Raw genomic sequence first — 24,827 nt, forward strand, 5'->3', positions numbered from 1 at the left:
CATGGGGGTGCAGGGATTTTAAAATGTTGAACTGAAAAGTTACAGACATTGATTTGTCCCTTCCTTTTACACAAGAAGTATAAAAAATTCAGGAAATGCAAACCACCTCAAAAATGAAACACAGAATACTAAAGCACTATGTGAAAGCCTCACAGGCAGTATTTAATGGGATTTTTAACAACATTAGTTTGGGCAGTTTGAACTCACGTAACACTTTTTAATACATAATGACCAATGTTTAAATGGTACTTATTTTATTCCTACTAAAGATAATACCTCCCTAATAATACAAAACTATGGCAATGCAAGATGAAATCCAAAGTTGTTTTTTTTTTACAGCCCAGTAAAAATAACCATATTAACTTGTGTTGAAAGGCACTGAGCTAAAAGCTATTCCAATCTATTCTATCTCAACTGTATTTTATTGTTGTATGTTCAGTTTGCCTATCATTTAATGTCACAGGTCTGTTGTAAAGAAACTATAGCAGAGAGTTTTAACCAGGAAAACCACCTCACTTGCCACTCGTCACACACACCTAAAATTTCTCCACAGCCTTTTATGCAGTCACTTTAGTCTCCATTCTTCCTGTGGTAATTCCCTTTAAGGCATCACTCTACCAAACTTTGAATGGCTTCCTTAACAAACTGAGACCCAGAAAACATTTTTTTGTACTGTGCATGCTACTAAGTAGGTAAATGCAGGCAAATAACTGAAACTAACTGAAGGAACTAAAGAAGAAATCATCCTCTACGTCCTTCTCACAACCGTAGGTTGACATCACGAGCAGCCACATTTTGTCTTTAGACTTCTCTGTCTGAGTTGGGTTTTTTCTCTCAGATATATGAGATATCCAGGTTTCAGCTGAAGCGGAACTTGGCTACCAGAATTGGCAGAACTGGTAGGGCCCCACGGCGGTTAATGTATAATCAACAGGATTATAAATCTTGCTACTGTTTTGTTATGGAATGCCAAAAGTGCACACAGGTAAACCAAAGAGAACCACAACTATTCGATTACACGTGCAGTATACCAGCTGTTCATAGACTGCAAAGCAAACACTTCCATTTTACTGAATCGTATGCATTTAATGAGTTTGTTTACTAGTTCCAACAAGCAGCAGTGTTGCTTCGTGCTGTAGTGAGTGATGGATATTCAAGTCATAAAAACTCCTACTATAGCTTAGTTTTTCCACACACGAAGCTCTGATAGACTGAACAATAGAAAAGACAAACTAAACAGAAACGTGCAAACGACATAAATCATGTCTAGTTATGGTGTCTTTTTTTTTCATTTCCCACATCCATCATTAGATCAGTTGTAACGATGTGTTAGATGAAGTAGTATCTAGATGTCGCTTGAATTTTCCTCCACACCAGTTAATATTTACTGTGCAGGTGGACACTGATCGACAGTCAGGAATCAAGAAAAATGTCATTTCCAAGCCACTTAGAAACTTGGATTTTCTGTCTGTAAATCAACTGTGCTGCAGCCTACTGACTGGTTTTAACTTGATACAAGTTTGAAACAGCCTGGTACTTGAGTCGATATCAGGATGAGCTGTTAGAGGGTCTGTCCCACTCCACATGGTTTCTCACTGGAAAGCATGCTCCCTTGCTGGGAACCTGCTGAGACTCTGTAGCCTCTGGAGGAAAATCCCAGCTCAGAACAGGCACGTCACCTGTGGCATTCACCATGGCATGAGAGGCAGACATGTCTTGTCCTTGTAACACAGTATTCTCACAGTGCGTCTCTCTCACACTGCTGCTGCTGTTACAGTTGGCCTGTGACAGACACCCGGCTCCATTGATCAAGCTTGAATTCTCGAAGTCAAAGAATGAGTTGTTTTCACCAATCCCCAGTCCAAAGCTCTCTAGCATATCCATCACTGATGGTGTGGACAGGCCACTGGGGGTCTTCTCCTCAGTAAGACTCAGCGTGGGCAAGATGTCCACCAACTCTGCCATCTCCATTGGCCGGATTACCTCGGTGATGCTGGAAGGAAAGTCCTGTTCCCCGCTGTTGGATTCCTGTGCGTCCAAAATTGTATACCCAATTTCCAACTGTCCAACAGCAGCAGGCTCTAGTCCAGATTTGATTAAAGTGCTTGCACATCCTAATTCTGACGGGCCGATGCTTGTCAAGTCTACAGTTGATTGGGCGGCGATGTCTACAGGGTATCCTCCCTTCGCCACGCCCTCCGTTAACACCAGTTCGTCCTCTTCAGGGACAACCATGACTCCCGCTGGAGCGGAGACCTCGGCGGTGACAACGTTTGGTGCAGTCACACTGACTAAACACTCTGAAAGGGAAATGGGAAGACAGAAAGAAGTTAGTCCTCAAATTATAGCAGCTTCAAGATGAAGCAAGTTACAGTCATTCAGTACTGCAGCTAACACGCTAAACTAAGATGGTGAACGTGGTAAACATGCTAAACATCAACATGTTTAGCATTGTCATTGTGAGCATGTTAGCACGCTGATGTTAGCATTTAGCTCAAAGCACCGCTGTGCCAAAGTAGCATCTTGTTATTACAGCAGTCTTATCTCAAATGGGAAATTGTATACTGTGTCTCTCATGCATTGTTTTATATTTAGAATACAGTATCTCCCTTCGGTTCAAAATGGCATATTTAATATCTATTAAAAATGGGGTGATGAAAAGAATTTTAAATTAAGTGAATTTGCACAAAATAAACCTAAAATGTGGTCCATGGGGCTGAATATGTTGAAACGTGGCAACTGAGTAACTGTATTATTAAACTACGTTAACCTTGTAGAATTTTATTTACCTGGCTGTCTCAATCCTGAAGACCGTACTAGAATATAATTTGATCCATGCTTGTCTACTCCCACATCATCATTGTACCTGTAATGGCTCTCTGTGCTTGTATCCGATGGGGCCATGACAGTCTGGCAGTCAAACTGTCCTCCTCTTCCTCACCATCAGGACGTGCCGGCGGGTCTCCTCCCATCACCAGGCCTAGAGGCACCGCCCCCACCCACTGCTTGGACCGAACGCACTGTAGACAGTCCATAATCCAGCGGGCACCCCTCCACACCACATTCAGATGCTAAAGAAACAGGAAAATAAATGGGAACAGAGAAACAGAAAATAATTTCATAATGTCTACAACAAATGTCCTCCTGGTGATTGGTCTTTAAGTGAAATAATAAATATGCAAAATATTCAGGCTGCTACACTTAATCAGATACACTGATGGGTGATTCCAATTAAAAACCATTATTTCTTCCCTCATTAAACCCATATTAATCACAGAAGAAGAAATGTATAAAAATAAAAGCAGATAAAAAGAGAATTTTAAACCCTTGACACAACTAAGATCAGCTGTGACTGAGGTGGATCAGTATGTAAGTTCTTTCAGGTATTCATCCTACTTTTATTTCTGTTTTTACGATCTTACATGGGAAAGCTCAGTGATGTGGTTCAGTCGCTCTTGGGCTTCCCGCACCTCCCTGGTGTCCAGCGCCTCCCGCAGAGCCTGCTGCGCCAGATGAGTGTCCAGCTCCAGCCTCACCCAGGCCTGGCAGTACTGGGACAGGAAGTCCCGTTCATACGTCCAGAAGTGAACTGGTGATGAGCCAGAGTTCAGAGGAAAGACAAATTACTACATCAAAGCCGAGAGAAGAAGCCTCAGAACTCATTAGCACACTTTATCATACCTTTAGCGTGGGAACTTTCAAGAGGGGTCAAAAGGAAAGATGGATTTAAATTAGAGCCAAAAACAAATCCTAAAGTGTGGATGAAAAGGAGGATCAAAGGACTAATTAGATAAGAAAAAACAATGAAAATGACTTATCTTCAAAAGTGTGCTTTACACACATTACACTTTGCAATCACACTGGCAGTGGTTGAAATGCATTTAATGGTTTATTTTTTGGGGTTATTTAAAATGATTTCCTTTAGTTCCTTTGAAGAAGAGACATATTTATTGATCTTAATGAGATGTATGTCATATGAAAGGACTTCTGTCACTTTGTTCTTATTTGGTGATTCTGTTTTTCTTAACTTCAAAGGGCTCCAGGAAACCATGCTGTTCTTAGTAAGAGAAGGTTACCTTGACAGGTATTTTATCTTAACCTCAAGGTCCACTGTAGTCCCAGTATGACGAATCAGTTTTTTTGGGGGGGGTTTATGCTTGCTGCCAGTGGCATAGCTTAGCTCCCATTTTTGTCGGCCCTCTCTCATCAGCACTGCTTGAAAAACACTGTGGTACTATTGTGAGAGCGATCCCGTATCTATGTACTTGTGCAACAATAGTTCTCCACCTACCCAGCTCAAAGATCTGCAGGGGCATGGTGAGCCCAGGCTCCTTGGTCCCCACCAGAGGCCAGTAGCTGGAGCTGAAGTCCTCACTGGGAGGCAGCAGCAGCAGCATGGACAGCTTGTCTCCAAACTGCAGCAGCTCCCGGGTGTACACACCATACTGATACGCCTGTCACGGACACAAAAATATGTCCAAATGTTCTGAAAATCTGTTAAAGACTATGTGTTGAACTGAATTTCACTTATGCCTGCATTAGTTTTACCCAGAAAGTAATCCAGTGTGATGATAAAATAGTAGAAATACAGACAAACTAAACCGGTTTGGAATAATCTTCTCCTTTCTAAACAATTAGTAACATAATTGCTCACAAAGGAGAATTTCAAGGTGGCTGCTTGAAACCATTTTTACCCTGTAGAGGGGGATGTTGAGCTTTGTCAGGAGATGTGTGACTGCTGCTCTCAGAGACCTGACGAAGTCCACCAGCCCGCTGCTCTCCATCAAGTTCTCGTCCACGCCGCTCAACAGGTTTTGAACACTGCCATTGGCTGTGGTGTAAACATGACTCTGAAGCCATGCCCACTCCTCTCTGTCAGACAATGATGATGCAGTTAACAAAACATTGCTATAAAAGGCATAATAAGTAAGTTCCTGAGACAATAAAGGTACAAAAACCTCTAAGGATCATATCGGTAGCTCTACATGTTGTAGCCCATTAACTACTAATTGCATATACTTTATGTTCATGCAGACCATTTTCCAAAGCATATCTTTGGATTGATTTAAGTTGCAAATAGGGGTAGCTACCTTGTTGGTGAAGACTTGTGGGAAAGTCCAACATTCAAGAGTTGAGAGTTGAGCTACCAAACAGCATCCTTTCTACTGCCAAGAAGTACCACTTTTGAAATATCCTTTTAAAAGCATTTGGGATTTTCTACAACACCTGAAAGCAGCAAGTGTGGTATGGTATGCTTTGGAGAATGCTCAGCAACAACAAAGTATGATTTGTTGTTGAGCTAAAATACAGAGAATGACCGCTGTGGTCTTTTGAACCAATCGGTGTAGTTTGTGATTTGCCTGGCCCTGTATATCACATGTTCAAACTGTGTTACCTGGACACATGGGCATTGTGTCGGATCCGTGTGTGGCAGAGTACATTGGGCAGCCTCTGAGGTACCAGGACCCTGATCTGATCTACTGAGCTGCACAGTTTCAGGATGCCTACGTATAGACCCGGCTGGGTCCACTGAATGCTGTGCCTGTGGAAGGATAGTTTCTCCTGGAGAACAGAGAGAAACAGGTACAGTGTTCGGGACATTAAGAGGTGTTAACAGGATGTAATGTTTAGATGCCTTATATTTTATCGTGTCTCATTTTGTTTTTAATTAGCTAATTTGGTTTGGGCTTGCTAAACTAATTCCTTTGCATTTTTGGGGGGTTTTTTGAGTTGCACAGGAGAGAAAAACATGGCTCAATAATCAAGTCAGGAAAGTCAATACACTCAATCACTATACAATCAGTGCGTGTGTTCATGATGTTAGACTTTTTCTGTGTGTCTCTCTTGTACACAAACACAAACCCAGGTTCACCTTGAGCTGCTCATAGAGCATGTCCATAGCAGTGGGCTCAGGCAGCAGAGGAGTTCTGCTGCGGTTCTTTTCCAGGCGGGCCAGGGGCATCCAGTGGAGCGGAGGGTCAGGAGGGCTGGGAGCGGTGCAGACAAATTAGGGCAAAAATGAAATGCAACCAAATGGAATCACCAATGAAAACCTCAGTTTGATTAATTCACATTAGTATAACACAGCTAGTATAACACAATCAACCAACAGACAGCCTGGAAATTCTGAAAACATCATTCTGCATTTGTGATAAGTAAGCCCAGCCTGATCCCTGATTAGGTTATTATCTTCCCTGGGTCAGGGAGATTCTGATTTGGGTGATTGATAAAGTCTAGCAGATTGATTGAAAATTCAATCTGGTAGATTCTGAAAATGTTTGTTTCATTGGAAATGTTTGGAACATGACTGTGAGTAGCTGAGTGGTGAATTGGAGACTGTCCTTCAAACAGAAGATAGGTTAAAGCCTCCTTTGATGCTGTGTGCTGTTTGTGGGGAAAAGAAAAAGTAAAAAATTAATTAATTAAAATTAATTGTAACAAAAGACTCTTTCTCACCTGGGAGGGTTTGGGAACTCCTTCAGAGTCACTAGTAAGACGTTGCCCTGCCGGTCTTTCAGAGGTTCGTAGTACACCTGGCCCAGGTCCACTGTTCCCAGGGAAGACTGAAGGAAGTGAAAAGTGGAGAAGTAAAACAGAAACATGAGGGTGAATAAATACGAGGATATTAGGGATTAATGCAGTGAAAAACAGGTTCTGGGGGTACAGGCATGTAGCCTGAGATAGGGAAGCGAGACACCAGTAAGAAGTGTAGGAGGAAGATATTAAGAGATATTAAGAGGTAATTAAAATAGCAATTAACCCATTTTGATGCTTCTTATCATGCAGAGTAAGCTGCTTAACTACCTACTTGAAGCTGGGAAACAGCTCTTAAAATGTTGTGCCTGTTCTGAAGGAGGGAGGAGGGAGATGAATGAGCAGAGGAAAGGGCCTGCTGGAGCCAGGGCACTTGTTGCCATGCACAGGACAACTAGAAGGAGAGAAAAAAAGACATTCAATTTTAAATTGAAATTCACACAGAAAATTCAATAGCCTTCATTCAGAATATTTACATTTGTAGAATCAAAAAAAAAAAAAATAGAAGACTTATGTGTTTGATTACGAAAACAATTCACTGACTACACATGTATTGACTGTGTTTCAAATGGATTCAAATGGATGAAGTTTCCAACAGTGTACATGTGTTCTACTGACAGTTCACCTTTGCAAACCAAAGAAAGTCGTGGGTGATGGCGGTTGAGCAGCACTGGATCTCCATCAGTGGGATTTGATCTTCAGCTGTCACCAGGATGTTTTCCTTGTGGTAGAACACAGTAGCCAAGTACACGCCCCTAATGACATCAATATGAGATAGATCAAATAAACATTAAATTAAGAAAAAATGCATAATCTATGCAGTGTTCGACCACTTTTTAAAAGCAATTCTGTGGTTCCTATTCATGTAGTTACACCCTTTCCTACTTAGGAGCTGCCCTGTTTATCCACTGTTAGCTACTGTGGTGAGTGTGGTCCACTGAACGCTTGTGGCAGCAAGAAGCCTTGATCAGTCATGTGCCACTTGCCACAGTTCAGTGATTTCAAACATCATCCTGTTCAAAAGACCTCTTCTCTAATTGTGAGGCTGCAGCAGCTTTAATGTGCCTACTGTTCTTTTTCTCTAACCGTAACAGATAAGAGTTTGGACTTGTACTTTGTAGTCTACACTGCTGTAATCGCATCACATTTAATCTGTTACTCCCCATACCCTCAAGGCACAATGGGACAGGTAAGACAGATTGACTGCTACCTCTGTAGGAGACGAACAAACTTGGTGGCGGACTGGAACAGTTGTTTGATGCCTCGAGACACAGACAGACGCTTGCTGGGACTCTGGGGCTTTGAGCTCTCTGTGGAGAGGAGGATCAGACAGGATGAGAATTACTTTATCTGCCAAAGTACATTCACTGTGCATGCACAAGATAATTGAATGGGTGAAGGTGGTGAAATGGTTTTCTCTGTAGTGAAAAGAGTTGATACATGCAGTACGTGCTATAAAATGGTGTAAAGTAGGAATACAATTCTGTAAAGTGAGCATATTAGATCCTCACAAAACATCATAACAATTTATGTTTTTCAATGACACTTGAGAATCTCAAAGTACAACAGAAAACAAGCCTATGTACACCTGTGGCACATGTAAAATAAAAGCAATACTGATTGCAAAACACACAATGCTGCCATGCTAGAAGGAGGCATTATGCAGAGAGGAGGGTAGATTTTGCAAGTTTTTTTTTGTATATGATGAAGCAACCACCAAAGGTACAGTGTTTACCAGGAGTTAAACGTAATATATTTGAATAGAAAAGCAATAGTGTAAAATTGTGACTATGCTTTATTGCATTTAATGGTAAATATGTATATATAAGGACATACAAATTGGCAAACAAGGTTAATATGTATTTTCTTTTCATTGTTCAACACTGTTACAGAAAATATAGTGATACTGTGGCGATAAATACATGTAGTTTTTATGGACTCATATATGCTTGCTAAACAGCAACTGCATATGCAAATGTTATATCCCCAAAGACCCGGTGTTACCTATGCAGTAGCCTCTGTAATGTGGTTCTCTGGCATCTTCCAGCAGTTTCCTCACAAGGCCCTCATGATTTCTGAACTGTGACTTCACACCGATGCACTCTCTCCAACCTGCACAGGAAGAAATAGAGAAACAAACTTCCATTTTTATGCTATTAGGTTAAATCATTCAAGACATCAAGAACTCATTTGCAGGCAAGTCCTGAGTGCTGCTTTTTCCTATCTTGGTGATTAGGAGGCAAGAGCGCTTGCATGAGATTATCTGTGTGCTGATTCATTCTGAGCTGCTGAAATGATGCCTCCTTTTAAGTTAGATATGAAGTTGAAGTTAAATTGTGTCACCTAACTGACACTGCAACATGCTGGATATCACTCATGTCACTACTTCGGTTGTATTCTGACTTATATTTGGATTTAAATACAAAAATTTTGCCTTTATTATCCATTTCAAACACATTGTGTGGCAATGTTTTCATCATTGCACAGAATAAAGTGGAAAGTAACAGCAAGTGATGCAGCGGGGGTGAGGGGGTAGGGGTGGGGGGTTATGCAAGAAAGATTATGGGCCGAATTCAAACCCACAGCAGCATTCTCTACATTTTAATAATTCAATAATCTACTAGCCATGAGTGGATTACACTTCTTTCACATCAAGCTTGATGTCAGCAAAGTAATTTCATTACTCTGGGATATAGAGAAAAATAATGGAGCCTTTTTTAAAGTAGTAAGTCCACATTCATCAAAGTTTGCAGTTCAGTATACTCACTGGAGGGGGCAGCGCTGACTGGAGTAGAGCACTGAGGTGGGCCCCATCCCTTCACATTGTAGGCACTCACTCTTACAAAGTAATGCACTCCCTGCATTTGGAGAAGCACCAGACCGCCAAATTATCACCATGCATTAACCTTATGAATCATCCATTCCAGGGCAAAGAAATCGCATATTGCTCTCATTATTAATTAATCTGGTTAAGTAAGGCAGTTGAGTGGGATAAGTGTTCTCTTACAGGAAGTGGTTCAGCACAGTAGATGATGATTGGGGAGCAATAAATACAGTCTGTGTGTAGGTCTAGAGCTAATGTGTGTGTATTGCATGTGTATGGATGATTGCATGTCCCTAAACCATTTAACTATGTGTGTGTTTTCAGTCAGAATCTATAAATGTCTTGATGGGTGCTTGCCTGTGTGCCTGTGTGTGTGTGTGTGTGTGTGTGTGTGTGTGTGTGTGTGTGTGTGTGTGCTGGCATGAGTGTATGAGGGTACTGCATGACTTACTGATGTGAGTCCCTTGATACTATGAGATGGGTTCTTGGTCTCCGTAACTTGGGCTGAGGCAAGGATGCGTTTGAAGCTGGCTGAGGTGCTCCATTCCACTGTGAACACAAAACAATCTCACTGACAGATTATCCTCTGGCTTTACTCAAAGCCCCCATAGGAGAGAGCTGAGGATTTGAGTGTTTACACTTTTGGGAACTTGCTGTACCTGGGCTTAATCTACTCTTGGCTGCAAGTATGACATTTATGCAGCTGTAAAACTAAGTAGCAAAAATAGAGAAGCCAAACTAGATCCATAAATATAAGGCTTTTATACCTGTCAGCCTAAATGATGTGTGAGACATTGATTATATTATTCCTTTATTTATCCAACGTGTCTCTGTCCATGTTTTGATCATGCCTCTTATTTTATTAATTTGCCCTATCCACCCATCTATTTATCCATCCTTCCATCTATAATATATCATCTATAAGTCTTGTTATTCACCACCTACCTCTGTAGCGGGTGATGAGCCCCATGGTGTCACCTTCTGGCTCTTTGATTGCCACAAACAGAGAGGATGTGCTGGTCACCAGTAAGGACACGTGACTGGGAGGCCCAGGGAGCTCTGGGTGAAACATTCAGTCACACCAATGTTTAAAATGAGCACTTAGTTCTGAGAATAAATGATGAAATATAGTTTGTTTTGTATTTCAACAAGAATCTCGAATTATCTTGGCCCTCAACCCAACCAACCCGCATTGCTAGTAAAATGTATAGGTTCGCCCCTTGCTCCAAGACACTGAATCTCTACCAGCTGTTCTGTAGCTGATCCTGCACTCTGACCTGCTTGCATATACATAGCTCAACTGAAAAAAGTTTACCTACAGGAATCAGCAAACTATCACAATATTACTATTACAACAGTAACCTCATCACTAGCCCAGTTAAAGATGAATTTCTGCATTGTGATCAAATGTAACTGTAACCTAAGCAATGCCCCTGGAGTGAATAGATTAAGTCATAGGCCTCAGACAAAAACACATTTATATTTTACATTTGAAGCACTTAGCTGACACTGTTATCTAGAGAGATTTGCAATAAGAGTAAGCTTAATTTCACTGCACCAAGAAGAAGAGCCGGTGCCTTATTGCCCTTAGAATAACGCTGTGATCATAAAACAGTCAGGGAAGAGAACTGGAAGTGTTTGAAAGAGAAATGAAATGAGAGCTAAGGAGAGACGTTTATACAGAGCAATTAATGTAAGTACAGAGGGGGCATCATCACATAATTCTAAAGAAAATATGAGAGTTTGAACCGAGGGAGAGCCAGGACGACGGAGACTTGGGCAGGATGGTGCGGGGAAAGGAAAGCTAAGAGGCCCGATATAGCAGAACACAGGTTGCACCAAACCATTGGAGGTATTCCGAGTGTGGATTTCTGTGCATATATCCACCAAGGCTTTGAATTTGATACAGGCAGCCACTGGAAGCCAGTGGAGGCAGTGTAGGGCATGGGAGAATTTGTAAAGGATGATGACAAAGCAGTCTGTTGAATTTTGGATGAGTTGAAACAGACTGGAGGGAGACTTTCAAGAGGCCAGCTTGAGTTACAAGAGTCCAGACAGGAATTCAGTAAAACTTAAGCAAAAAGTTGGGCTGAATACTTGATCACTGTGGTCTTGTTAGCAGAGATGGAGTGTCTTTGTAGAGGGGAGTTGGGAAAAAGTAGCTCTGACTTGCTGAGACTTTTGAGTTTGAAGAGGACAGAAAAAATGCAAGAATAACAGGATTTCTAGCGAGTGAGGACTGAAAAGAAATAGGCCTGTGACCTAGTTTGTGTCCTCAAGTTGCAGTTCAACAAACTGACCCAAGACCACTGACCTGTCTTTTGGAAGTTCCGTCTCATCCGGCAGTACAGTTGCAGCCTGAGGCTCCAGAGGTGGATATGTCTCTGGACGTCAGCCTGTGCCTGAGGCCCTGCCCCTACCTTCCTCAATATCTCCTTCTTCCTCTCCTCCACCTGTTTACCCGCCAGTGCCACCAGAGCATCCAGCTTAAGTGCCCACTCTGCTGGTTGGCACACTGAGAGGAAATACAGTTGAGAAAGACGGAGAGAGCAAGAGGAAGGACAGATTCTGAATACAATTTGAAAACCATCCACTCCAGGCAGAATTTTTATGTTACCTTTGATATTTTAAAACATAAGACTCACAAACAGGGTTATGTCTGGCTCCCGCCTTTGTCAACACATGGAGCAGAGGGGAATTGTGGGTAAGGGCAGCAACGTCCAGGGGGACCAGGCCTTGTTCACTCACCCTGTTCACCCCCTTCTCCCTCTCTCTCTCCCAGTCCTTCTCTTTCTTCTCTCCTCTCTCCCACATGCTTCCTCCTCCTCCACAGTTGGTGTGGTCTCTGGACAGCAAGCTTTGTACAGCCAAAGTGTCCTCATTTTCCACGGCCTCCCACAGGGTCTTGTACTAATGGGGAGCAGGGAGAGGGTGCAGGGCCAGTAGGGGGTGGGCGGGTGAGGAGAAAGACAAAAGAAGAGAGTTCATACTAAAAGAGAGATTTATTTTATGAGGTAGAGGGAAGGGAGTTGCTGTACAAAGAAAGAGGCAGCGGACGAGACAGTAATACAGGACACATAAATCAAATCATAAATCAAACCAGCAGTCTCGACTGGGATAATGTATTCATAATGACACAGAGTCAGCATGTAATGTCAAAATAAGATCTCATAATTTAAAAAAGAAACCCAGCCAGAGGACAGGAAAGCGACAAGACCTCCCCTCAAAATGACTTAGACAAATATCTTACAGCATCTGCAGACTTGCTGATGTGTTTGGGTGTGTCCATTTCCCCGGCAACCGATGACTCTCCACCCCTCAGTCTGACGGACAGGTTTCTATAGATGCGTTTGGGCGAGACTGGGCCCATTGAGCGGCGGCGCTGGGGTGGGTTCCTCATGGATACAGACATGACAGGTGACAAGAGAGGAGAAGAAGAAAGAGAGGAGAGGAGAAGGAGACGGAGAACAGGAAAAGAGAGGATAGCTGAAGAGAATAAAGATATAGTCAGCGGTGTGACAGATTGATTAGTTCATAGAAAGAAAGATTAGGACCCCCAACTTAAGAGCCATAGCGAGGGAAGACAGGATGAGAAAAGTGGCATTTGAAACAGAAAAAACGAGACCTTGATGAGAACGAGGAGAGTATGAGAAAAGGTGAAAGTCATTAGAAACCTAGAGGAGTGTTTAGCGGCGAATGAGGTGAGAAATAAAAAGAAGGGGAAAAAACAGAATATACAGTCAGGCTCACACAGATTCTTCTACAGTAAAGGCAATTTTCTGCCAACTTGAGGGGTGAGTATAGGCTGAGCTGAGTAGTGCTGTTGTGGGGGTGGATAAATGGATAAAAGTTAACAATGCCTGTACACAGTAGATGAAAAATGCCTTGAAGCATTTATTTTTAAACATGGGTTTTATTCACTCTGAACGGAGTCTCTCAGCTCACAAAGTGACTGACCCATCAATCTAATTAACTAAAGAAAAGCAATCTCATGTAGAAGAGCCAAAATTCTTTCCTTATAATAAATATGAATCTCCTCATATCATCAGCTTGAAGATAAAAATCCATCACCACCACGACAGTAATGATGGTTCATTATCAATTCCATTGCCTTTTCATCATTACAATCAGTCACTTTGGTGCCTGAAAATCTGTTCTAGAATTTTTTCTTTTCAACACTTTGAGCAAAATGCAGTCTGGCATAGTTTTTTCCTTCTTCCTCTTCAGTCAGCAAGTCTTCTCTTTCATTTGTCTTTCTTCTCATTCCCTCTTTCTCTCCTTTCTCTTTTGAATTTGGAGTGATTTTCACGTCACTTCGGTTTACATCACCCCTCAAGCATTCAGATCTGAAGAGCATTTTTGGAAAAGGGGGATACTCAAACTCTGTCATCTCTCTCTCATCATCTCTTTCCCATCTATAGAAAAGCCTCAAATTTCAGTGTTTTTTTTATTTAATCTGTATCAAGTCGAGTCCTGCTGTGCTCAATAGTCCACTGTCCTTGTGTGAAAGTGAATACTCCCCTGGTTGGTGCCAGCTGAGGACAGAATATGAGCGCTCTGGCCACAATGACGCCACATCTCTCAGCGACACATTACCATTGTACCTGTGTGACTCACCGGCTTGCACAGTACCTGCACTGTCTATATGTGGGGATGCGGGGGTAGGCCCACTCTATAGGGGTAATACCAGCCATTGTTATTGGTTTCCCCCTGTTTGTTTATTATGTCTTACATCAGTTATGGAAAGCGCTGATGGAACAGTTTAGATAGGAGATTAGCTTTAATATTTGCCTCTTTTGAGGCAGTACAAAGACAAGACAAGGCAAAACACCAGGGAGAAGAAAAAAGTGTTTGCAAACTGTGCAAGTATTGCAGCTGAGAGAATAACAGTTATGTGAGCAGGGTAGTGTTAGGTGCTTAAAAACTTAAAAAAAAAACTATGATGATGAAAGGAACAGAGAGACACAATAAATTCACTGTGGTATTGTTGCATGTCAGTTACTTAGGTTGTGGTGATGTTGGCTTTTTTTTTATCTTAGTACTGTGGCCCACATGCAGAGTGGGCTGCAAATTTGCAAATAGGCATTCTGTTTGGTCTATATGCTAAATGCTGTGGCTCACAAATTCAGCTGTGCATGGAAACTTCTGATGACTAATATTTCTAATCCCCCAGGAATTAATGCAGTACATTCATTTGTATAAATAAACCATAGAGGACTTCAACTTCAAGAGTTGTCATACAGGATCAAAATTCTTACTTTGTCTCCAAACATGCATTTTGCACACTGCATATGTGTCTTATAGATTATTTAGGGACACAAATTGCAACAGGCAAAATAAATTCAACATAAAAATCCATGTACAGATTATGATACTTAAACAAAGAACAGCAGAACAGTGGCAATGAATGTTTCAGCATGCCAAGTTAATGAGAGACTACAGCCTAACTCATCACAAAACGTTGGTATAAAAGGTTCTACAAGCTATAAAAGTATTTAAATCAGCTATATATTTTTGTCATTTTAGAATAATTGTAATCCTATAGTAATCCTATTAAAGGAAATGTCATACAAATACTAATGTGTCTACTAGACTGTAGGATAAAAAGTGTGAAAAGTGTGCGTCAGAAAATAGCCACTGTGGGCACACCACGTGAAGAAAATACCATAAAGTATCATACGTCCATCGTTAATAGTGTGGCACCGAATGGAGCAATGAGGTCAATATAGTTTGAACAACAGGTTAAAAAAAACTTCGCCCAGTATGAACATTATGTAAAATTTAGTTAAGAGTTTTTAATTTCTTACCGTAAGTAGTAACACTTTCACTTTAATCGGCCTTTTCTCCAACAATGCACCGGTGCTTCAACATGTTTTATTTTTGTCATAAATGACTGCCTGTTGGTCAGACATAATCCATCGTACCGACTTCAGGAGTTTTCACCTTTGAGGGTGAAGCGCACCTTAACGTTACATCCGAGTGAGGGACTGCCGCTTGTCCTTCACACAAGCGCGGAAGCGCGCGCTCGCTCGCGCGCGCTTCCGCGCTCTTTCCTACTTTATCTAATTTAATTTCTCAGAACCAAACTTTTTTTGAATAACTGAAAGCAGCGTTGTCTAATATATAAAGTAACCTGATAGGATTCAGTATAATATTTGTAGACAATTGGGGTTCACTACTACTACTAATAATGATATATTAACTATTATATATTATATAATAATATGATACAGGATTTTATAGCCACAGTATGGTTTACAGATTTTATATGTCTTTCTGAAATGCATGATAGGGTATATAGTCTTAGTAAGAGATTGAATTGTGTAAATGTCATATTAACAGTGAATGTGTTGTTTCTTAGCAGTGAAGCAGCTTGATGTTACCAAGCAGACAACACAGTCCTGCAATTTTTTTTTCAGTCTCCACTGCAGCCATGCATGCCATAGTGATAGGCATATTTGTCATCATCACCTTTAGGTTATCTAAAAATGCTGTTGCTACTGCATGATCTGTACATGTTGTCGTCACTGGAAACAGTGTTGGCTGGTGACTGGAAAAAGGTATAGGGCTATATTTAGGGCATAGCTCAACGCCCCCAGTAATGGCTGCTGTATGTAACTCGGTGGTGGAATAAAATCAGCAGAACATGTTTCTTAATCTATTACTGTATGATCTTTCCAGACTACAGACTGATCTTTGTGTGTGTGTGTGGGGGGGGGGGTTGCACAGGAAGTGGTTCAAGATATATCAAGCTAAATGAGAGAAAAGCAAAGGCCAAGCAATGATGTGAAAAATGTTTGCATGTTAAGTCTCCACTTATGCTTGGACAGAAGATGAATCCATTTGTCTCTGTGCTTTATTGGCCCCCGAAGAATTGTCTATGTTGTGAAATCGTTGTCAAATAAAGTTGACAAATATGCATCAGCTCCCATCTGAGTAGGTAGAAGGGCTCTCTCTCCTTCTCTGTTGGTTTCTCTCTCTCTCTCAGGGGCCAATAAAACTCTGAGGCTGATGGATGTAGCTCCTGTCAAAGCATAAATGGAGACTTTAGTAACAAATATTTTCCACCTTCTTGTCAGAGGTCTGCTTCTCTTTTCAGTCAGCCAAACAAGGCTTTGACCACTTCCTGCGCACACAGTCCTAACATAGTACACCATACCTCCTATATGTTTGCTGGAGCACAGCAGATTTAAAAAAAAGCAAACACATACTGCACACTGAGAAACTATGTGAGATTAGCCTACCGTGCATACTCATGCACAGTGTCATACAGAAACAGATGGTCACACTGAGGCAGAGCTGAGGTCGCTACACCTTCTGTCACGCACTACTTTGATGTGCAGTGAACTCTGTTTAAGGAGAAGTTTTGGTAGTGGCTTGATACTCGCCCCCACACTCCTATCATTAGATAGTTGCTCAGTTGCCCAGAGTCTTTTGTTGTCATGGCGATAACCAAATTGCGGCCTTCACTGCTAAATGATACTGCAAAACAAACTCAAAACATCCCACCATACACTTACAGCATATTATTCAGCAATTACATCAGTTGAAGGATAAATTGATGGTGATATCTTCTCTTTTGAAGATAATCATGTATGCGTTGTGCTGAAAAATAAGATATCAGCCTACCCTTGAGCTTTAGTGACTTTTGAAAGCACTACTGCAAAAATAACAATTGAGCAACAAACCCTTGAGAAGAAATGTGGGACCTAAGTAGCTGTTCAGGCAATTCAGGTTAAAAAAAAGTGTAAATGTGTAAATACAGTATTTCAATGAGAAGTTTTAAGTATGTGAAAAAAGATCATGTAAAGTTTGTACAGCCTGTGCCCCAATCACTGCCAAAGGTCGTTTACATAATAATTGAGAATACATCAGATCAACAATCATTTAGTGTACACTGATGAAATGTCAGTCTCTCTTTTATATTTAAAATGAATAAAAGCCCCATGTTACTCTAACTTTTATTAGCAATCCCTCTATTTGTTTATTTTTTTCCAGTGTGAAATAACAATTTGGAAACTTTGGTGTGATTTAAACCCTGATGTTTTCAGTGCCAGTAATGTTGCTCACTGCTCTTCAACATTGGTACTATAGTACCAATACTGAATAATGAGTAAGTCATTAAAATATGTTGTTAATTTTCTTATTTTACCCAAACTTTTTTTCTTTTTTTGACTGGGCTGAGCTCACGTATTGCTCTTACAAACAGCAAAAAGTAATACTTAAAAAATTCTTAGAAATACATTTGAGAAAGTGTAAGGATAAATGAATTCCTTTCCTTATATATCTATATAATTATTCGCAATTGTGAACTAACATTCATTTGACTGTATTTTTTAAAACTATTTGTCTTATAAACATAATGTTAAAAATGTTATGTATTTTTTGCCATTCTACTTGTTTTTGTACTAATGTATTATATTGTTTAATAAAGTTTTGATGTAAAAAAAAAAAGAGGGCGTAAAAAATTGCGCCTTACACCATCTAAGTTAGTTAAACAGTAACGTCGGAGGGATTTTTGTCTGCTACATAAGTTTTTAGTTTAATGGTTAGTTTACTGTATTGAATTAACGTATTTATGTGATGGCTGTCAATACTTGTAGAGAAAACTTAAAAAAAGAAAACGTAGACTGCAACTTAGGTTTGTTTCCGAGGAGCATGACGGACAAGTTGCCAAGTTGCTAATTAGCTAGCTAGCGTTAACGTTACAATTAGTCAAGCTGTGTAATAACGATAGCTAGCTATTTTTACTCACCTGCCTGACTTGCAAAGATATTTGATAAGCCATGTTATACATTTTTATACAGGTGGAACGACCAAAATGACGAGCGGGGATATTATTTATGACAAGATCCACTTCAGACACGACCCAAAATGGAGCGGCCGCCTGGGGCCTGCAGACGGGGGCGGGCTGCTACTCTGTGTGGCGTGTGTAATTGAAATGATTGAGAGTGAAGATATTGCCGTGAGGAATATATGATAAACTTGTTTTGACTTATTTGAATATGAAGCTTTCTACCTACCAAAATGAATCTTTCCACTAATAGGCTGGATAGTGTATGTTAAGTGATAGGTTTGTGTTATCCCTCAGCATTTGCTGTCTTAGGCACTTTTTAGGATTGAACAGAAAGTATTTATGGAAAATACAGTATCCTATTCATTTCCCTTGATGCACAGGCTTTTTTTCCACCCCCAATATCTCTCTCCCTCCCTCTGTCTCTGTTACACAGTCAGTGAGGAAGTCTTTTGCCTTGTCTGGTATTAGTGGGGTGCTGAAGTGTTCTCCGGGGGCCTTGAGAGAGCTGCTCCGACAGGACCACAGAATCTCTCTGCGTTTTACAGCGTCTCTTCTGGGTGAGAAATAGTGACACATAATGCATGAGATTAGGATGCGAAGGAAGGACTATCAAGTATGATTAGGAAGCATTGGACTTTCTTCTTTCACCTTTTCTCTCTTGTGGCGCAAATAGTTTTGTTAGGTAGGCTGATAAGTCAATGTAGGTATGTGTTAAAGGTCACTTATTAATAACAAAGCAAGAAGCATCAACACTAAGTGAGCAATGCACAGACCCCCCCACTCGATATTGATCATTTCTAACCGTCACTGGTTGTTCTAGACAGCTTGCTGGCTTGAGTTTGCTTGTATGACCTTCCTTCTCCTTGGAACTAATCTGCACTGGGTCAGTTCACAGTCGTGCTGGTGCTGCAGTCACATCACTGCTTTTCTGCAAGGTCAGACTGAACAACCAAGACAATAGATGCTATTACATTACCTGAGCAGTAGGATCTTAATAATGTTCAACATAATGCAGTTTTATTAAAAAATAAACAATATTCACATAGATAAAATAGTTGCCCTGCTGTTAACTATTTTCCTTTTATGTTAAAGGCATAATCAGTGCATGTTTGCCATCTTTGGTATGATTAAACCAATACAACATTTTCACTGATGAACTGGGCAGATATTTGGGCCTTCATTAAGTACTGGGTATTACTTTTTGTTGCTGTTGATATAATTGATGTTCCCTTTTCATGACAGCTAGATTCAATCTATTGTGCTGTCATTGCATAGTTGATTTTTTTTAACTAACTGACAGACTAAAAAATCATTAATGTGGGTTATATTCAAATGGACAGTTTTGTTTCTGATTGTCTAAATATTCTTTCAGATGCTTTTCCATCATATCAAAAAATCAATTTCTGGGGCAATTGTGTGAAAGAGTTAGGACAAAGTCATTGGCGCAAAATATCAGCTATTGGCACCTTTCATCTAAAAAAAATGCAAGAATCAGCCTGAAAAATGTAATTGCAGGAAGCATAATCTGAAAAATTATAGGTAACCTCACTGACATTCTCTGTGCTTGTTTGGTATGCGGTTTTATACTCTGCTGATAGCTTAGACAAATTCTCCATGTAAGATTCAGAATGGTCAACAACACATCAGATAACAAAATACAATAATAGATGAGAATCTTTGAGTGGAGAATGAATTGGTGCAGCACTCATCCATCTATCTTGGATGTATATGAAGTCCTCAATATTATGACAACCACCTATGAAGCTAGTGACCCTGTGAGGTCATGCTTATGTACAGGAAGAGTAACTTTATTAGCCTGTATTGTGGTTAATACTTTACTGCTAGGGCCAGTGCATTATGACCCACCACAATTAATTAATTAAGTCTTTTATAGGAGACGATTGCAGGTAAAAAGCACTAGTGAGTTAGTTTATAAAATTCTTATACTCTACCACTGCTAGAATTACACCACAATGTGTTTTTATGGTACCATATCATCAGAGGATATTACTGATACTTTCTCCTCACTGGATCAATTTCTCTAGGTTATTGCAGCATAAAATATTAGGCCTACACCATTTGAGCTCTAATCAAATTAGTGCAATGAGAGGCTATGTTGCAAAATGGTGAGCCTGTAAAAGCTCTGACAAATATGACAAGACATTAAAAGAGCCATTACAGTGCTTGTGGGATTGTCTGCTGAACTGAGCTTCACCATGTGCCTTTGAGAGTGTAATCCAATAGAAAATATGCCTTTCATATCCCCCACTACACATTGTCCTTTTGCACATGTAGTGTAGTATTTACAGATGCAGCCATAGAAATGGTTTCATTGCTTACACACTTCTTCCACTGAATGTATATTTTTAATTTATTTTTTGCTGTTACATGTTTTGGAAATCCAGCAAAACTAACCAAGATGTAGTAAATGCAACGTTTGTAATTGTCACACAGGTTCCATTTGGGTACAAACTGTACAGTATGATCAGTTAGACCTCAACACTCAACAGCATGAATCCCCATTTATTGTCTTTGTAACTTGTATCCTCTGTTTGTCAAGCTCATCTTCATACTTCATACAGATCATACTTAGCCTAATTGGTCCCTTTTTCATGTATGAGTATTCATTTTGTAGCTTTCTTTTTCTTACCTTTGTGAGATACCTCTGTACATTGCAATGGGTTTTGGAAGTATGCTATATGTCATTATTGTTTTGTCCCTAGGGATGCTTCACACCGTGGAGAACCCAGTCACTCTGGAAAAGGTTGACCAAGGTGAAGAGAAGCCTCTTTGTGGTTTAGATGATATGTGTGTGTCCATGCACACCCATGTGCACACAAACACACATGCATTTGTACACTCTCACATACCCTACTCACATTACACTCACACAAACATAGATACACACACTGACAGTGTGAGAGTGCACACACACACACACACACACAGGCTATGAGTCACTCTTTTTCTCAAGACACTTACATGAACACTCTTTGTGACTGTGTTAATGGTCACTGCTGGTTACAAAGGCGATCGTGAATTGACTCCACATACCAATTTCTAAATTTAACATTTTTGACCTAATTTCACATTTTGATATTGTTCCACTGCTGCACTGTGCAGTACCTTTTCTCTTGGTATGATCAGCTTAGGCTGCTATTTACTGATTTTTTTGTGTCTTCTCTTAATGTCGGCCTCTCAGCAAACTCGCAGTTTTTAGTGCACAGTCAGATTTGTCTCACTGCAGCTAAGTCTCTCAAAATGTAAAGTGCAAATGACAGAATGATTTTATGGTATCTGTCTTAAAATGCCTTAGGGACCACTTTGCTGTAATAGTAGAGTGCTCAAGCACTGTTCTCTGCACAGAGAATGTGTGAAGAACACATTTTGCAACTCATTTGAGCCCTATAAATAATGCAGTCATCATATCTGTGTGTATGAGGAGAAATAAAGGAGTAGAAAGAATCTTCCAGAACGTTTCTAACATCAGCTAAGCAGTCATGTAAAGCAGCCAACTTAATGAAAGCTTTGGTTTTAGCTTAGAGGTATACCTGCATATTGTCCTTAAGGCCATGACATCAGATGTTATGTTAATAAACAATATGGACTGTTGGTAGCATGTACTGACATCAGAACTAGTCCCAAGAATCCCTAGTGCACAACACAGGTTATCACAGTCGCTCACAAGATAAACATTGATAAACAAACCCTAAAATGAAACAAAGAATTTAAAAAGATAAAACTGGATTTCTCATCAACATTGAATTAATAAATACCTTGAACTGTTATTTTGTTTTTCTTTTTCTCACAATTGCAGAGATTTTCCTAGAAAAGTGGGAAACTACTTAACTGTGATGTTTCTTTAATGGATGCTTCTCTGTGTTTTTTGTTTGATGTGGGTGTCTGTGTACATGCATGCATTTGTGTGTGTTAATGTGTGTCAGTGCTGGTTCAGCTGCTTTTAGAGCTCCAGAGTGAGCTGTCATTTCGCTTTGTTTTGGATGAGATACACAAACAGGTGAGACAAACACATTTACAGACATATAGAGAAACGCACCTGCTCATCTACACATGAGGGCACAGAAACACGCTCAACATCTTAAAATATTTAACAACACTTGTGTAACCAACATAATATCCTCCGAGGGTTGTTTAGTAAGTAGACAGTGTGCTTGTCTCCCTCTTGCTGATGTTGTGTCACCTCTGGGGGAGGCAGTAGTGGAAAAGTCTCATTCATCAGCAGACACTGCAGGTGGAAAACAGTAAATCTGTGTGTACTGATGATGACATAGAGGTATAACACCAGGTAGTGGTGCTGACAGGTCTCATTTATGTTACAAGAATAGAGCCTGATTAGAACATTTTGAAGAAAGTGTATTTATGGAACACTCTGTTGAGAAAACTGATTTTTAATGCGATCTGACTGAGTACTGGAAAATGAAGCAAGTTTGTTTTCTGAGTTCTGAAAAAGAATGAATTGTGCAATGAATGTGTTTCAGATTAATATGTAAAAGGATCTGGAGTATTAGTTGGAGTGTTGTAGCAGGATTTCAACATAATGTAAAATGAAAATCCTAAATATTGTGGAAGTCATTTTTTTTCATGCCTGCTGTGCTGCTACACGAAGAGAAAATCCTACAAAACATGTAAGCAAAAACATTACGGTGTAGGGCCTTGGATAGAAGACAATGACCGCTACTGTTTTTCTTAAAAAAATCATCATTGTTTTATCATTTGTCTTAAGTTCTCTTTTGTAGTACTTGCTCATTTCTGCTTACAATGTCTTAGACTCTCTCTGTGTAGTGTATCTGGTATCTTGTTGATCTTGTGCCATATACCTATATGCTGTGAAGCTTTACATTGCGAATATGTGCCTGTGCCATGTTCATCCAGACAAGCTCCTTTACATTGTTGTATATGTGCTGTTATTGAATTTTATTTTGTGCATTCCCTGTACAGCTGAGTGACCAGCACAGTGTGAAGGGTTTCTTGCCCACCTTCAACTTCTTGGGGAGCCTAGTGGAAGCAGTCCCCAACGTGGCCCATAGTCTGGTGACTCAGTATGGTGAGACACTGCAACAGACACTCAATCACATCTCACAGTTATACGGGCACTGTATGTACAAAGGGAAACAGCAGTGTGTTTTCATGTGTTTTGCAGTTTTGTTATGCTCTTTACTAGGATTTATATGATTTACTTCTGAGCTCCTTGTTCACGGGCCAAACATGAGATACATTTTCCTTTGGTGGAGAATAGAGAATCCACAAAAAAACTTTGACTCAGGTTGGTTTGGGTTAGTTTTGAAAATACAAATGAGTTATGGTCAGATCAGATCTCAGATGGCTCATCATGCTGCCTCATCTCTCATGTCTATCTTAATAATAATAACAATAATAATAAAACTTTATTTATAGAGCACTTATCAAAAGAAAGTACAAAGTGCTTCACAAAGAGAGAAATAAAATACCATAGTGAATGATGAAATATAAAATACATAAAAACAATAAAGTAAACAGTATATGCTTTCCGATAAAAATGCTTTTCGAGAAGAGACTTAAAAGAAGACACTGACTCAGACAACCTAATTTCTTCACTGCACCATCTAAAAAAATTGGATAGAAAAATAAAGTGACGAATGGACAATTCACATCGGAAGCTGAGATGCAGAAATATATTAGAAATAGTACAGTTCACCTCAAATGGAAGAGAAGGATATGAAAGAGTATTCGATTTTCAGCATCCCTTGTTCTCTGCATAAGGATATCCACAATTCAATCACGACAGCCTATTATTTTGACCTTTTCAATTATATCACTAATGCAAAGAAATAGTTGTACTGTGTCCACTTTTGAAATAGTCTCCCATGCTGTACGCTATTCCATTCCATCTGCTTCCGAGAAATGGGGAAAAAGTCACAAAACTGTATTTTTCATATCCGTTCCCTTGAACTTTCTCAATTCAATCTCTCTAGCTGTTAGACCTTTTCAGTTACACTCCAGCTGCATTGAAATAAGTGTGCTGTGTCCATACTTAAAATTCTATCTGCATAGCCAATCCCAGGCCAGCTCTTACTCAAAATTAAAAAAAAGCTACAAAAATTACAAACGTTTTCACCTAACCTTTCCACCTGAAATTACCCATCTGTGTATAATTCTGCAGTGTAGTGAGGCAGAACAATAATGTACCTCACCACTCCTCCCACACACAACTGTGCTGATTTAATCTCTGCTACAACCACCCTGTCTGTCAACTCACTGAACCATTACGCCACTCTGTTGAATGGGCAACGTTAAAAGTGTGAATGTGAGCCTTATGCCAAATAAGCAGGCGTCATAGTTATTTTACTATGCTGGTGTGTCCACCTCCCATGTCTTTTCTACAAGATCTCCTGAGCAGCCGTAGGTAGTGCTGGGTTGTTGCGATGCTGATGCAGGTTGCGGGCTGCCACTATTGACTGTGTGTGCCTGTCTGTGGCCTGTCACTCAACAAGTCTTTATGGGGCTGTTTGGACTCATGACAACAGCACGGCAATGACAACGTGAGCCCAGAGCACTTGACACATTTTGCTCTCTCTCTGACTCGCTGTCTGCCTGTCTATCTAACTGATAACCCCCCTCCCCGCCCTGTTTTTGTCACCCCTTCACTTTTCTTTGTCTCAATCTGTCTTTCAT

General features: G+C 40.3%; 2 protein-coding genes across 14 annotated transcripts in view; one reads left to right on the plus strand and one right to left on the minus strand.

Moving 5' to 3' along the window:
• Nucleotides 1-141: 141 nt before the first annotated feature.
• Nucleotides 142-18,248, minus strand: LOC122868601 (ankyrin repeat and fibronectin type-III domain-containing protein 1-like). 3 transcript variants are annotated; one of them, XM_044180715.1, is made up of 19 exons: nucleotides 18,114-18,248; nucleotides 12,609-13,032; nucleotides 12,004-12,268; nucleotides 11,673-11,873; nucleotides 10,304-10,417; nucleotides 9,810-9,907; nucleotides 9,302-9,392; nucleotides 8,539-8,646; nucleotides 7,745-7,844; nucleotides 7,160-7,289; nucleotides 6,809-6,928; nucleotides 6,457-6,563; nucleotides 5,873-5,987; nucleotides 5,396-5,562; nucleotides 4,695-4,872; nucleotides 4,292-4,454; nucleotides 3,423-3,589; nucleotides 2,867-3,071; nucleotides 142-2,300 (listed from the first exon to the last, which is right to left on the minus strand). In XM_044180715.1, exons 2-19 carry the CDS (start codon nucleotides 12,768-12,770, stop codon nucleotides 1,549-1,551), a joined length of 3,243 nt encoding a protein of 1,080 aa, XP_044036650.1. In that variant the 5' UTR covers nucleotides 12,771-13,032; nucleotides 18,114-18,248; the 3' UTR covers nucleotides 142-1,548. The 3 variants fall into 3 exon arrangements, with proteins under 3 accessions (XP_044036650.1, XP_044036649.1, XP_044036651.1); XM_044180714.1 differs by lacking the exon at nucleotides 18,114-18,248 and adding an exon at nucleotides 15,166-15,353; XM_044180716.1 differs by lacking the exons at nucleotides 12,609-13,032; nucleotides 18,114-18,248 and having other exon boundaries at nucleotides 11,673-11,926; nucleotides 12,004-12,137.
• The window catches only part of LOC122868597 (meiosis inhibitor protein 1), a 59,167-nt gene continuing 52,158 nt past the window's right edge, over nucleotides 17,819-24,827 (plus strand). For 5 of the 11 annotated variants that reach the window (XR_006376151.1, XM_044180699.1, XM_044180706.1 and 2 more), the window contains exons 1-6: nucleotides 17,819-17,906; nucleotides 18,166-18,323; nucleotides 18,589-18,712; nucleotides 20,879-20,929; nucleotides 22,100-22,173; nucleotides 23,115-23,220. Coding sequence is in view for 9 of the 11 variants with exons in the window: in XM_044180699.1 (XP_044036634.1) it covers nucleotides 18,180-18,323; nucleotides 18,589-18,712; nucleotides 20,879-20,929; nucleotides 22,100-22,173; nucleotides 23,115-23,220 (499 nt within the window). In the remaining 2 variants the exon portion in view is untranslated. Of the gene's footprint in view, nucleotides 17,907-17,980; nucleotides 18,000-18,165; nucleotides 18,324-18,588; nucleotides 18,713-20,878; nucleotides 20,930-22,099; nucleotides 22,174-23,114; nucleotides 23,221-24,577; nucleotides 24,695-24,827 lie in introns of those variants that run through there. The other 6 variants (XM_044180704.1, XM_044180702.1, XM_044180705.1 and 3 more) reach the window with 6 other exon arrangements.

The sequence above is a fragment of the Siniperca chuatsi genome, linkage group LG21 (genome assembly GCF_020085105.1).
Source record: "Siniperca chuatsi isolate FFG_IHB_CAS linkage group LG21, ASM2008510v1, whole genome shotgun sequence".
Classification (NCBI taxonomy): Eukaryota; Metazoa; Chordata; class Actinopteri; order Centrarchiformes; family Sinipercidae; genus Siniperca; species Siniperca chuatsi.

Excerpts from the sequence above, each read along its gene's own strand:
- LOC122868601 (XM_044180715.1), bottom strand. The coding sequence starts at position 12,770 with ATGTCTGTATCCATGAGGAACCCACCCCAGCGCCGCCGCTCAATGGGC. Across the intron at positions 7,290-7,744 it reads TTTGTTCGTCTCCTACAGAG|GGGCGTGTACTTGGCTACTG; the intron begins GTAGCAGTCAAT and ends TGATGTCATTAG. Across the intron at positions 3,590-4,291 it reads CCTGCAGATCTTTGAGCTGG|TTCACTTCTGGACGTATGAA; the intron begins GTAGGTGGAGAA and ends GCTCATCACCAG.